The 15,833-nt window shown below is 35.4% G+C and overlaps 1 protein-coding gene across 1 annotated transcript in view; it reads left to right on the plus strand.

Moving 5' to 3' along the window:
• The first annotated feature begins 481 nt into the window (after positions 1-481).
• LOC128869558 (transcriptional activator cubitus interruptus) overlaps positions 482-15,833 on the plus strand; it is a 105,206-nt gene continuing 89,854 nt past the window's right edge. Inside the window, exon 1 of the mRNA XM_054112135.1 lies at positions 482-1,302. Within this exon, the coding sequence (XP_053968110.1) occupies positions 1,265-1,302 (38 nt within the window). The 5' untranslated portion in view covers positions 482-1,264. The remainder of the gene's footprint in view (positions 1,303-15,833) is intronic.

Here is a 15,833-nt window from a genome sequence, read left to right on the forward strand (position 1 = left end):
ACTGATGTGTAGTTACAAGGAACTGTGTGTCAAGTAAATATTGAGAGTATGTTGGTATATATTTGAATTAGCATCTATTCGCGTGATTATGTATGCGATGAGGTGTAGGTGTGTTGCCATTGATGTTGCCTTTAGGAACGCACTGAATCGAAGAACAAATGATCTTGTGTGCTCAATCCCAACCTGCTTTTCACAGCCCAGCGTAACAGCACCGACGTTTGGATGGCTTATTAGTTGTCTGTAAGGTTGTGTGCCCGTCCATCCGCCTGTCTATGTATCTGCCAGTCATACCTCTACTTTTTATTGTAGTTGTGTTTCATTGAATTCACGTTGGTGTTGTTGGTTTTCTTTCTGTTGTATTTTTGCTACCGCTGTGCTTCATACGTGCGCCCATGCTTGAAATCGTCTCTGCTCTAGCTACAGTAAGCAAACATTTCAAACACAAGTTGTTTGCGCTTGCATCCATGCTCAACTTCCTGATATTCAGTACGACTGTAACACAAGAATGGGGCGCACGCACGCGCTTAATTCGTCCACTTTTGTCACACATATTTACACAAATGTACATACTTAACTACAAACACACTCATAAAATTAATATGTTGCGATTTAATTAAATTTCCACATACACATGTCTTGTTTTGCACTAAAGATTGTGACGAGTTTCTTTGTGTTGTTTATTCTGCCATGTTACATTTGAAAAAACTATAATAAATAAATACAAAAAAAACCTAAATAATCTATTACCTAATTATCTATCTGCATATCTTTTTTCGAGTAAAAAATATGTGTGTGAACTAAATGGAAGTACTAAAACAAGCATAAACGTAACCACAACTCTAAACACCGACGGCAAATCACTTAATATATATATGTGCATTCTCTAGATATTAAATAACTAATTGGCTAAATAGGAATAGTGAAAGTAAATTAATTTTATGACAATGGTTTTAATCAATAAAAATGGCTATTCGTGCTTGTGAAGAATAAATATACATAAATACATTGTGAGAGATTTCTATGGCTAACTGTCGATAATTGTAGCGACTTGAAAAGATCGGTTGGATTATAATGTGCAAAAATATTTGATGCCTCATATCAACGATTAGTGGCCGATACGTGCTTGCATATTTGTATAGCAATATTCAATAATAACAACGAAATCTACATATATAAAATGTATATACTTATGTATACATAAATAACTAGATTAGAAAAAAAGTAAAGACAGGCACATAAGTCGCATGATTACATTAAAAAAGGAATGGATGCCTACACAATACCAACATATTTTCCATTAGCGTAAGTAATTCCTGTTGTTTTTTACCAACAGTAACATACATAAATATTTTACAATCCACCGAAGCTAAATAATGTTATACTCGTATACTAATATATGGTTAAATTTCACGTAATTTATGGTATATCGTATGTTTGGTAAATGAATAAGACTGTGCTGGATGATTATAGTACTGGTTTACATAGATCAGAAAAATAGGCAACTGTAAAATCTGGTCGATGATTTATTTTTCTTATAACTCTGTAACCGTATGTCGATTTGGGTCAGGCACCAAAAAATTTTGTCAATTGACTCTCTCCTTCCCTGGACTGATTTCGCCTGATACATTCCCAATTTTTGGCCGATTAATCGGCCGACGGGCAAAGAATTAGCCGATGTCGATTTCTTAGAAGGACGGCCGCGGAAGAGAGAAGGGAAGTGGTCTCCTGTACTGGCGACACGCTTAGCGCTTCTGATTCGTATTTCCAATCTTAAATCAATTTTTGACAGTTGCTTCATTTGTTTTCTTCTTTTGTGGGAGAAAGTTCTAAGTTATGTGTTGGTTTTCAATCAAACGGAAGATAACAACGATGACAAACATCGGAACGCTGCTTAGGAAATGCACGATTATTTTTGCTAGTAAAGTATTTATAACTTAAAATAGTTATGGGACATGTTTATGGGGAAAAACTTTTCTAGATACTCAAGTTAATGATTTATATATGAAGTATTAATAACAATTTTTTTATTCAACTATTAAAATTTATATATATATATGTAAATAAAAAAACATCAAATTATATATTATTTAACCAGTTTGCATTCTTCATTGAAATATTTAAGAATCTGCTTACGAACGTTCTCCGCTTTATATGTTAGCGGGTTTTAGAATATATTCGAACCAAAAGATGCTAAAGTAGTAAACGTCAAAATGTTGCTGATAACATGAAAAGAGAATTTCCAGTGTCTCCCTTCCAGATGTCTCCGTGCGTAAATCGACACATGGCAAACAAAGATAAAAAGGCACTGGAAGGATTCAATACAACTATTATGAACATTATCTACGCCCATTTTCACGGTAGATGTAGAAGGCAATGGAATGATGATCATATATAAATAATTAACTTAAAATCAACTTGAGTATCTAGAAATAAGGGGAAAAATGAGAATTCAACATAAACATGCCTCATAAGGTTTTTAAATTATACCAACTTTACTAGCAAAAATAATCCTGCATTTCCCAATCAGCTCTGTGATGTTTGTCATCGGTGATTTCTTCCGTTTGATTGAAAACCAACACAGAACTCAGAACTTTCTCCCACAAAAGAAGAAAACAAATGAAGCTGCTGTCAAAAATTGCTTTAAGATTGGAAATACGAATCAGAAGAGAAAAGCGTGTCGCCAGTACGGGAGACAAATTCCCTTCTCTCTTCCGCGTCCGTCCTTCTCCGCCGAACAAAAGGTTTCCTTACCAAATGTTTCCCTGTGTAAATGGGCACCATCTACGCTATGTAAAAGTACGGACTTTATGAGAATTTGTCTAGTGTGTCTGCTTGCCCACTGACTGTCGAGGCTGCCATTTTTGATTTCTGGGCGAATCTATACAAGGTGATAGGGCTACCTTTGTTGTTTCCAAAGCGAATCTATACAAGATTTTTTTTGTTTTAACACTTTTGTAGTTTGAATATCAAAGTTTCAATCAGAATATAAGAAAATAATCAAAGCAACAAAAATCACTTTGACATTCAAACTAACAAAACGAAAAAAGAACAAACCTTGATTAGTTTCTAAGTAGAGAGGTTAGAAATTAGAAGTCCCAACAGTAATGGTTGTTCCAATACACAGATACTCTTTGTGTGTTGCGAAGATATACTTTCTTGGTTTTGTCTTGGTTCACTGCTAGACTGACCACTACTGTTTTCTTCTCTAAACTGAAGAAATTTCTGTTACTTCGATACTTTTTTGGAGAATGGTTCAATTGAAGAAATCGCACGAGAGTGAATTGCTTTGTCTAAAAGCTCGTTTTGTTTCAAAAAACATAGCTTTCGACTATCCTTCTTAATTTTCTGCGTGTTCAATGGGTCCTTATTGGCAGCTATTCTTCATACTATGAAAAAGCGTCTTAAAATCCGTGAAAAGGCATTTGATGATTTTGCGGAGAAGTACTTCTAACCAAAAATTTTTCGAACTTGCTGAAATTTATTAGTAAATTAACATGTTAATCTTGTCCTTAGTCAGCTGCCTCTTTTAACTAGCTTCCCATACAGGTGTCAGAGTGTGTGTACATCACACATTGCAAAATTTTTTACCAACACTCATACATTTTCTAACAAACCAAACAAATTTTATAAATTTATTTGTTTCGTGGCGTTAAAATACATATGTTATTGCGAGAACTTCAATGTCACTTAGCAGTCGCTTCAACATAACTTAATTGCTCTTTTCTTTCACTAATTATACTACACAACAGTATGCGGGAGTAACGAAAGTAAGCTCGCTATATATGCTAACTACACGAAATTTAGGGTTTTTTTCGCCCAAATTTCCAATAATTGTGGTTAAGATATCATTAGAGTGGTCTTAGAAAGTGCGTTCAGGAAATATATTGTATTATTCACCGAATTCGTAGAAATCAGCATTAAGAGTGTGCCAAAATTAAATTTTTTCAGTCTTTATCAACAGTATATTATACATATGAAGACAAACAATATATTTATTATCATTCTACAAAAAGATTATGCGTGGCTTGTTCAATAATCAGCTTTAAAAATATTTTAGTATTAACATATATACATATGTATTATTTAGTTACACCCGACTACGCCTTGCCGATCTATCTGATTAAATAAAAAAATTAAAGAAGAAATTAAGCGTTTCTTATACATTTGTTTGATTCCACAATTTTGGAGTATAGTATGCAATATTATTGGTTTTTCTACTGTTTGCGCAAATATACCAGGTGTGCTATTTATATAACTGACATAACATGGGGAAAATAAGCATTGGTAGTTGAAATTGGTCTTTTTATTCAAAATATTGGTCTTATTATTCAAAATATTATCCACGATGATCAATACAATTTTGCATTCGTTTGAACCAATTTTCGAAATTTATCGGGATTTCCCAATAAATACAAGGTAATCTCGGGATCTCCGCGATTGAAAAGCACTAGAGGCTATCTGGTTTACCGACAGTAGAACATGAAAAAAATTAAATAATTTTCTATGAGAGAAGCAATTCATGTGGAGGCCCAAACCTCAAAGGGTTGACAGAACTTTTTTGATGGTAATTGTAAACGTTAATAGAATTTGGTCTTTGTAAAGTCTTGCTATGATGGTTGCGTCTTTGTTATTAATTAATTTTTTTAATGCAAGATTTATATATATAAATACATATAATATGTATTGTATATAGTTCCTCTTGCTTATTTCGTAATCTTTTCGATAATCCGGATTTCGATACTCCATATCTTTATAAATACAGTCACACAGAAAGCTTCACATACTCCTCATCTTACATTAATAATGCGTTCAGAAGATAATTAGTTTTATATAAAAAAAAAAAGAAAAATATTTATTCCGATAATAAAATTTAGAACTAAATACAATATTATTTTTAAATTACATAAAAAATTTAAATAAATGCGTTTACAGTACAGAAAAGTATACGTACTCTGTAAAAAAAGTACCATAATTTAATTATTAGTATCAAGTTGGGCCTCCCTCTGCTCTGCTATTGTCCTTAACATGATTTTGCATGAAAAAATCTAGTGTTTTTGTTGTATCGGGTGTTATTTGGTTAAATTCGTTCTTCAGAGCATACCTTAGTTCCGGCTTTTTAGTATAAGTTCTTTTGCGTATCCGGCGGTATAATTTGCCCCATAATTGTTCCATAGGGTTTATTATCGGACATTGCAGAGATAAACGGAGTTGTTTTTGCACATTATAAGGCAACCATTCCTGTACTATATGGGAGGCGTGCTTCGTTGTTGGTAATACATCCTCCACTTAGATGTGACCTCGAGCCGTTTCTTTTGATTAACCTCGCTTATAATTAATTTTTTTCTTGACACTCAGGTATTATTACAACTGTTGTTTTCGGATTCTTTGAAATTTTGAGCGGACGACTATTTCTAGGTCCCGACCAGGTCTAGATTAATAACAACTTTGCGTGAAAAAAGTTTTTTAATATTGCTTACACTGTTGTTTTAGCACGACCAAAAGTTTTAACGATACAATTTAAGGAATTTTTCTCTTTTCTTAAACTCATTATTTGCTTTCGCACTTCAACGCGAATTTCCATTTTTATTTGCACCAATAATATATTTTAGATAACCTAGATAACTTCGTTAATCGAAACACAACTGAAGACTAATAGAATCTCCACCATATTAGAACAAAGTAGAGTTTGTTCAGGCTAAGTAAATTTCGTTTTTCAGTTGATCAAGTGTAGGGCGTATATCTATATCCATACTATAAATAAATTGTTGCACGACAAATAATCTCGTACATACTTAGTATATTAGATACTTAGTATCTCGCCATAGGTGCTTGGTAAGAGGTGAAGAGGTAAGCTTTTGTATGCAGAAAGTCAGTTATTTATTTCTTTCAAAAACTTCGAAAACTGTTCAATATAAAAAGAACTTTTTGTCCGTAATATTTTCTATAGAAATATACTGCACCATGAAAATCGACGCTCTGTGAAAAGTGTTCATCGCGCGCTCAGGTCAACTTATGGTGTACAGAACCGTCCTACGTTTATGGTTTAATGGCTACGTTAATAAGCAAATTGACGTATTTGAGCTGAAGAGCAACCCGAAGCCATTCAAGAACAATCATTACATCCATTGAAAACAACCGCTTGGTTCGGCCTATAGGCTGGAGAAGCCATCGGCCCTTATTTCTTCAAAGACGAGGTTGGCGCCAGTGTAACAGTGAATGGCGAACGCTATCGACTTATAAACGACTTTTTGGTGCCGGAAATTGATGCCCGTGATCTCCGCATCATCCAACAAGACGACGCTACTTGTCATACAGTCCGTGAAACAAGGTATTGACTGCATCGTCGTTTCGGTGATTAATTTATCTCTTGTCTCGAACCAGTGGATTTGTCACCAAAATCGGGTGATATCACACCTTTGGACTTTTATTTGTGGGGTTATGTGAATTTTTCAATAAGTGCTTTGTAGATAAACCAGGCATTGGAAGCTACCATTTCTAAAGTTATTCAAGAGATTCCGACCGAAGTCCTCCAGCGAGTCATTCAAAATTTACACACTGGTAGTTGGGGCGTTCCATGAAAGTAGTACCAGTTGGTCCTTCAATTTTCTTTATACTTTGGAATTTTGTTGTGTTTGTGACTCTTTGGAAGCATGCCAAAGGGTTTTGCAAAATTTCAATTATTTTGCAAGTTATTGTTTATTGAATTTTTATGCTAAATTTTTTTCGATAATTTTTATCTTGAAATATTATATTAGTGATACAAAAAAAAGTTGTTTATAAAAATTATAGGGAAAAAGTTGAATTTTCATAATATATTTTTTAAAAAATAAAAAAAATAATTTTTAGCTAATTTGTTTAAACAATAATTTTTTATTGTTGTTTTTTTACTCGAAGTACATTGTGGAATTTTATAAAAAAAATGTTTTATCAAAGTTTGAACCCTTCTTAAAAGATACTGCAAATTATAGAGATGGGTTTTTTTTTGTTCTCGAGAAATTAATTTTTGAATTTTACACTGCATGGCTCGGCCTAGTAGCCGCGCGCGGCAGCTCCCGCAGCATGCTTTATTCTTTACCAATACAGTATAAAGAACACAGTTTTACATCATATTTTTTTTAATATTATTCCAACTTACTAAATTAACATTTTTTATTAAATAAATACCGTTTTCCACACCACCCTGGAGGTACAGTACGTCAAGTGCGTTTTTAAAAAAAATGTAAAAAAAAGGTGGTATCCCCAGTAGGCCTAATCCACCATTCCCTTTCTCTATATTATAAAATAGAATAATACATAACATAAGTTGTAAACATTTTTTCAATATAATCAAAAAAATTTTTTGTGTTCTTTTTAGAATTTTAGAATTGATAAGAATTATTATGAAATATTAAATACGGAAGATAAACTATCATTGAAGTTAGACATTTTTTTACATTTAATTTTTTCATTTTCAACTGGAATAAAAGAATGAAAACCACGTGTGCCACTGATTGTTTTGCATGTTAAAAATCGTTTACTTAAGAACTTTTTTATATCTTCAAGAGCTTCATTGGAACAAAAGTCAAATGTAATTGAATCAAATTTGTTTTTAACTATGTTAAAAAATGCTCCAGGAGTTGCTATTGGTACAGTATCAGGTCTTCGTAGACTTTCTCCCCTAACGTACCTTTTTATTGTACCACCAATTCCATCACAAGCATTTTTTCCATGAGACGTTGCAAAAAAGTGCCATTCTGCTTCTATATTAAAATCTTGAAAATGATAGACTAAATTGATAAAATTTTTTCTGTTTTTATACTGTGATGCTGCACCATCGGAGAAATAATAAATTTTTTTTATTTTGTCTGATCCATAATTCTCTTTAATAAAAGAAATTAATCTTGATTGAAAAAGATAAACGGCTTCCGTACTATGCTCAGTACTTTCTGAAATTAAAACAAAACTTTCAAATTTCAAACTATTATTATGATCTCGCTCAGGTCGATAAATCACAAAAGGATGAATAGTTGTTTGGCTGTTATTCCAATGATGACTCTGTATTGCATTTTGTATTAAAAATGTAAAATTTTCAGAAAAATCCCTAATTACAATTAATTCCCCTTCTTTCAAATTTGTTTTTGTCTGTTCATACTTTCATTCGATTTAATTCAATGTTTCAGAGATTTCACCGTGTGACAGTAAAGTTGCATATGCACGTGAAACTATTGATATTACTTATATAGAAGTGGTAATGCTGAATACTCAGTATTTCATTTCCTCATCCACATAATTTTTTAATAGATTTGAAATTGCTAAAGGACCAAATTTTCAAAAAATGGTATCATAACACGCACAGTGTTATAGTAGGTATACATTTACAAAATTCGACTTTAAGTAAATGAAAATTACCATTTTTTCAATTACCAATTTATATTTTCTGAAATAATGAACAGAAATATCTATCAAACTGAGGCGTACAAATCGATGCGCTCATATTCATGGAATTATTTAAATCAAATATGATCATATGGTTCATGTGTGAGTGTCTTGCCTTGTAATATTAAAAAAACAGAAATTGTGTTCTAGGATTTGAAGGATTCCTAATATCTACACTTCAAATAGTTGGTATTTCTTCACTTTAAAACCATAATTTTAAACAACCAGCCGGCGAATTAGACATTCGTTAAAATATTTAATTTTTTCAATTGGTGAGTAACCCGAAAGTTTTGAACAAACTCAGACGCATAAAAACACATCCGAGAGAAGCGAAATTTATGTTTAACTTATGAAAGTTTTGAAAATTTTGCAAGTAACTTGGCGCATGTCCAAGTCATTCCGCAAAGTAGCTTATTTGAAAGTTAAGCAGACGTTTAAATGCATGACCCCCACGCAATACCAAATAAGGCTTGTCACTAATTCGCGATTAACTGTGCAATCAAATATGCATGTATATATATAATTAGCGCGTACACCCTTTTTGGGTGTTTGGCCGAGCTCCTCCTCCTATTTGTGGTATGCGTCTTGATGTTTTTCCACAAATGGAGGGACCTACAGAAATACACTCGGAGGTTTGCCATTGCCTGCCAAGGGGCGACCGCTATTAGAAAAACGTTTTTCTTAATTGTGGTGTTTTCACCGAGATTCAAACCAACGTTCTCTCTGTGAATTCCGAATGAGAGTCACGCACCAACCCATTCGGCTACGGCGGCCGAATACGGCAAATATGCATACATATAATTAAAACGTTAAGAGTTTGCTCAGAACCGTACAGTTATAAATTTTAAGCGCTGAATATACCTACAACGAGAGAAGTATTCGAATAAGATATCAGCTTAGATAAATGTAGTAAGCAATAAAATGGTATAAATATGTACATGTATTATTCGCATAAATGAGTATTGCGACAGTTATTAGGAGAAATTGTTTTTTTTATATATGGAGTCATGCAGTTTAATATACTCGTTTTATTTCCTTCTGCTTCGATTTATTTCATTTCGTGGTGGTAGGATCTTTTTTCTTTGCCCTTATTTTAGAACTCTGTAACTCTCTACTGGTCTCACAAAGCACCCAACTGTCAAAAACCAGTGTAATATACAATATATCCAGATACAATATATCTAATATCAAGAGCGTGCTTAAATTATGGAGGAAACACTTCTCGAACTTAAATAGTTAAATAGTGACTTGTTAAAATATAGCCAGGGTAAAGCCCGAACCATAAGAAGGGTGATTCTGCAATATTTCCAATGTCTTGGAAAAGATACATGAAAGGAGAATCTTGTCGATTTTAAAACTGCGTTCGACAGCATGAACAGGAGTTAATCGCTCAGGCACCATATTTTATAAGAGCGTACAATTGTTGGGCTATGCCGATGATATTGACATCATCGGCCTTAACGGTTAGTTCTGTCTTTTCAAAACTGTAAGGCAAACTAAGAGGCAAAACGAATGGGTCTGGTGGTGAACGAGGACAAAACCAAGTACATCAAACAAACAGTCGACGCACTCGCGTATCAGCACCAACGTCACTGTTGACAGTTATGATTTCGAGGATGTGAGATACTCCGTTTATCTAGGAAGTAGCATTAACACCGATAACAATGTTAGCTTGGAAATCCAGCGGAGAATCTCTCTTGGCACTTTCGACTAAGTAGGCAATTGAGTAGTCCTCTCTCGACGAACAAAACTAACACTCCACAAGGCTCTCATCACGTCCTAACGAATGGCGCAGAGACTTGGAACATGACAAGATTCGATGAGGCGTCACTTGGAGTGTTTGAGAAAAAAATTCTGCGGAAGATTTTTGGACTTTTGCACGTTAGCGTAGTCGTGTATAATAGGCGATGAAACAACGAGCTGTATGAGCTTTATGAATAAAGGTCCCGCAGCTTCATTAGCTAGGTCATGTCGTCTGAGTGGATACAAACGCTTCGGCTCAGAAAATATTTGATGCGGTAACAGCAGGTGGTAGCAGAGGAATAGGAAGGCCTTCTCGACGTTGGAGAGATCAGGTGGAGAAGGATCAACCGGCGCCGGTTATCATTAGAAGAGAATGACAGGCGCGCTTTGGTAAATTCAGCCAAAATTACGTAAGCGTTAGAATGTATGTCGTCAGTATATTATTTTCTTGTTCAAATGGTAGTTAAACAGTGCTTTTGGCAGTCTCATCTACAATTTCGTTTTCTGTTTTCCGTGTAACCAATAGATGTGCAGTCGTCTGTCTACGGCCAGTCTTTCTATGGCTTCCCTGCTCGTAAGAGCTGAAATTTCATATGAGAGAGATGAAATTTCATGAGTTTATTGCCTTTCTCGCCGCTTAACTATCAACGTATATATATTTTTAGTTTAAAGTTGCTCGATGTATATATGTAAATAAGTCAGACGTATTAGAACTAGGTTTCATGTCTTTTTTCCACTCTTCTTCTTCTATTGTTGTTCGGGATCTCTTCAGTCTGTTGGAATTTCGGAGTCGTATAATCCGTATAGAAGACGCAATGCATGTTCCGGGTTCACCGTGCGCGGTGTTAACTCTTTCGCCTTTGGTATCGACTGTACACAGCTGTGATTTGCTATTTCGAGTTCAGTACCTTCCCATAGGCCTTCAAGCTTCTTCACACCTTCTTTAACCCATGTGAGAGAAGGGTCATCCTTACATTTTATAATTTTGAAGCCGTTGAACCATTCTGGTCCATAGACAGTCCGCGGCCCTTTCCAACTTCCTCTTCCCCGTGCCAGTCGTTACGCTTCAGCTTCCGTTAGATTAGTCATGCCACTAAACCGGTCACAGATTTTTGCCGCAGTCTTGTAACGCGCTTTTGCTTGCATACCCTCCTTACTTAGCTTAGCTTAAGGTCCTTTCTTGCCTGCAAAAAGAGGAAAGTGCTTCTTTTATGTAAGAATCTCTAAATCGGCTACTCAAAGTTTTATATAATTTATCAAGCTTAAAAAAATTGCATTTACTTATGTATTTAAGAAAAGAATTGCGGTGTCTATCACGGCCACCACACGGCCGCCGAGGCCGAATGGGCTGGTGCATGGCAGTCAGAATTTAGAGAGAATCTCCATGAAGCAATAAATGAAGAAAAAGTTTTTCTAATAGCAGTCGCCTCTTAGCAGTCAATGGCAAACCTCCAAGTGTATCTCTGCCATTAAAAAGCTCCTCATAAAAAATATCTGCCGTTCGGAATCGGCTTAAAAACATCAAGACATACAACACAAATAGGAAGAGGAGCTCGGCCGAAAAAGGGTGTAAGCGTATATATATTTATATACAATACATGTATCCTAATATATAGGTGCGCAACTAAGTTTTCGCTGTTTTTTCTTTTTTGATGAAAATACAACTTTATTCTGAAAAAATGGTTACAAGTGAATCATTGAAAGTATTGCCCATCGCTGGCTACTACTTTTTCCCATCTTTCTGGTAGATCTCGTATACCGTCGCGGTAAAACTGCTCATCTTTTGAAGCTATCCACAGATCAAGCCAGTTTTTGATGTCTTCATATGAATGAAACTGCTGGTCAGCTAGATCATGTGCCATCGATCGGAACAGGTGATAATCGGACGACGCAATATCTGGAGAATATATCGGGTGGGGTAGGTTTTCCCATTTCAGTGTTTCCAGGTAGGTTTTAACGGCTTTGGTAACGTGAGGCCGAGCGTTGTCGTGCTGTAAAATCACTTTTTCATGCCTCTCCGCGTATCGCGGCCACTTCTCGCGCAGTGCTCGGCTCAATCGAATCAATTGAAGTCGATAGCGACCCCCAGTGATGGCTTTGCTTGGTTTTAACAGTTCATAATAAATAACACCAACTTGGCCCCACCAAATACATAGCATAACCTTCGCAGCGTGAATACTCGGCCGGGGCGACGACGTAGAAGCATGACCGGACAGTCCCCATGACTTTCTTTTGTTTAGATTGCTGTAATGAATCCATTTTTCATCAACCGTCACGATGCGATGAAGAAAACCCTTCATTTTTTGCCGCTGGAGCAGTTGTTCACAGGCGAAAAAACGACGTTCAACATCCCTTGGTTTTAACTCATAACCCTGTTTCTGAATCACTCTCAAAGCAAGCAATCGCTTGGAAATGTATTGGTGGGTAACTCCTAATACTGAAGCAAGCTCTTTTTGCGTTTGCACGGATCCTCATTGAGCAATGCCTGTAATTCAGCGTCTTCGAAGCGCCTTCCTTCACGCGGACGGTCGTCCACATTAAAACCACCGTCTTTGAAACGACGGAACCAATATCAGTATGTTGTTTCACTTAAAGTAGCATCTCCATAAACTTTTTGTAGCTCTCGATGCGCTTCAGCCGCCGTTTTTTTTTTTCGAATGAAAGAGGAAAAACCACACTTCTCGCAAATGACGATTATTCGGCACAAAATCAGATATTTTCACAAAACCAAAAGTATATGATACCAAAACAAAATCACTAATGTGTCGAAGCAGTTTGTTTACCATGTGTCTAAGCTTGGTTTATTACGTTTAGGTTATGTTAGAATCGACTAGCACATACTGCTGGCGGCATCTATTGGCAAACAGCGGAAACTTAGTTATAATATAATTATAATATATCACGGCCACCATAAGGAATGTCCTGAAAAACTGCCTCTGCCGGAGCCATGTATATTTGCCATTAAAATTTGTTTTCCTTGTTTTTTAACATGTGTTTTAAAATGTTATATTTAATAGTAGTTTCGGCGAAGAGAAATATTTATAATCGTCTAATTTCCACGCCATCAGTGTAGTCTTATCCCTTAATAATAAATTAAAATTTTAGTTTTAATAAAGACCTATAGTCTTTGTCACTAATGTCTTTTAATGGTAACATTACTATTTATTGTTATTTGACTAGGAGGCTGCCATAGCCGAATGGGTTGGTGCGTGATTACCATTCAGAGAGAAGGTTGGTTCGAATCTCGGTGAAACCAAAATTAATAAAAACATTTTTCTAATAGCGGTCGCCCCTCGCAGGAAATGGCAAACCTCCGAGTGTATTTCTGCCATGAAAAAGCTCCTCATAAAAATATCTGCCGTTCGGAGTCGGCTTGAAACTGTAGGTCCCTCCATTTGTGCAACAACAGCAAGACGTACACCACAAATAGGAGGAGAAGCTCGGCCAAACACCCAAAAAGGGTGTGCTCGCCAATTATATATAAAGGGGGATTTTTAAGAGCTATAGGAACGTTTTTCAAAAAACCACACGTAAAATTCAGAAAAATTCATGAAATTTTTATTTAAATCGATAGTATATATAATTAATATTTGAAGATTATTTTATGCAAATGTTGACCGCGACTGCGCTTTAAATGGTACATCCGCTTAGTCCAATTTTGGCATACTCTTTCCAATGTTTCGGTCGGTATCTCACATATAAATGCTTTAATGTTGTCTTCCAATGCGTTAATTGAAGCAGGCTTGTCTGTATTGACATGAGCTTTAACATAGCACCACAAAAAGTAATCTAAAGGCGTTATATCGCACGATCTGGGTGGCCAATTGGCAGATCCCGAACGTGAAATAAAATTTTCACCGAACTCGCCTCTCAACAAGTTCATTGTTACGAGTGCTGTGTGGCATGTGGCACCGTCTTGCTGAACCCACATGTCATGCAAGTCAAGCTCTGGCATTTTGTGCAAAAAAAAGTTCGATATCATTTCACGGTAGCGCTCACCATTCACAGTTACGTTACGATTCGTAGCATCTTTGAAGAAGTACGGTCCAATGATACCTCCAGCCCATAAACCGCACCAAACTGTGATCTTTTCTGGATACATTGGCAGCTCTTGCAATTCTTCTGGCTGATCTTCACTCCAAAATCGAAAATTCCGCTTATTTACGTACCCATTGATCCAAAAATGAGCTTCATTGCTGAACACAATTTTTCGACTTTAAACTTTCTTAACAGAACACGCCTTTTTATAATAAAATTCAATGATTTGCACGCATTGTTCATTTGTAAGACGATTCATGGTTAAATTATAGACCAAACTGAAGATGTTTAACAGCGAAACAAAACACGAAACGTGAGCAGCTGTTTAAACCAACTCTTTAAAAAGATAAGAGCTAAAAAATCACCCTTTATATATATAAAAAAATAATTAAAGAAACAATTTGAATAAGCACATCAATGCATATTTAGTGGACGTGGTAATGGATCGGAAAAGAAATTGTGACGCTTGTGATGGAATTTTTTCTGATTTTGACAGCAAATTGCTTGAGACTAATCGTGACAGTATTACTGGTCCTCGTTTAACATATGTATGTAGATGGGACCACTGCACTATAACTTTACTGCATTACAAATAGCAGTAATCAGTAATATCACTACATTTTATAAAACAAAGTCGCTTTTTCTGTCCCTATGTCCTCTTGAATGCTTAAATCTTTAAAACTACGCAACGGATTTTGATGCGGTTTTTTTTAAAGATAAATTGATTGAAGAGGAAGGTTTATATCAATATAATGTGAAGAAATATATAAAGGGGGCGTGGCAATCGGTCAAAATGTGGCAAAAAAACATAATTTTTTTGTTTTCACGGCCATAAATCATAAACGAATCAAATAATTAAAATGAAACTTTCTTGAAGTTTAACTTTGAAATATTTACTTTCGTTCTGCATCAAAAAAAATAATTGATGTATTTGTTATTTAACCAAAATTGTTTAAACAAAAGCAGCTCTTTTTCCAAAAAAAGCTGTTTGTGTGTTTGTTCGCTGTCAACCGAATGAAGCAACAGGCGTTAAGCGATAATCTCACCACACCTCATTAATGTTGAATTAATCCGCTCCTTTTGAAAATTGTTGATGCCCACATCAACGTGGAGTTGTGCAATTTAATAAAGCCAACCCAATATGTTACTAAGTACATTAATAAAGGCAGTGATCAAGCCACTTTCAGCATACAATCACTAAATGAAGTGGAAATATATCAGTCTGGACGTTACATCTGCAGCTCTGAAGCTGTATGGAGGATTTTATGATTCGAAGTGCACGACCGGTCTCCCACAATTGTCCACCTTACAGTTCATTTAGAAAATGGACAAAGGGTATATTTCACTGAGAAAAATATACAGGAAGTTATTAATAACCCGCCGGATACAACATTGACAGACAGCATTCTTCAAGTTATGTGCTCAAGATGACTTCGCGAAAACATTGACATATGACAGAGTTCCAAGTTACTATACATGGAACCAGAGTTCTAAAACTTTTCAACGGCGAAAACAAGATACTGCGGTTGATGGTTTCCCCGAAGTAAAAAAAACGGATGCTCTTGGCAGAGTCTATGTGATTCATCCCAACAACAGCGAATGCTCTTATCTGAGAATGTTACTTCATATTGTAAAAG

The sequence above is a fragment of the Anastrepha ludens genome, chromosome X, assembly GCF_028408465.1.
Source record: "Anastrepha ludens isolate Willacy chromosome X, idAnaLude1.1, whole genome shotgun sequence".
In the NCBI taxonomy this organism is placed as follows: domain Eukaryota; kingdom Metazoa; phylum Arthropoda; class Insecta; order Diptera; family Tephritidae; genus Anastrepha; species Anastrepha ludens.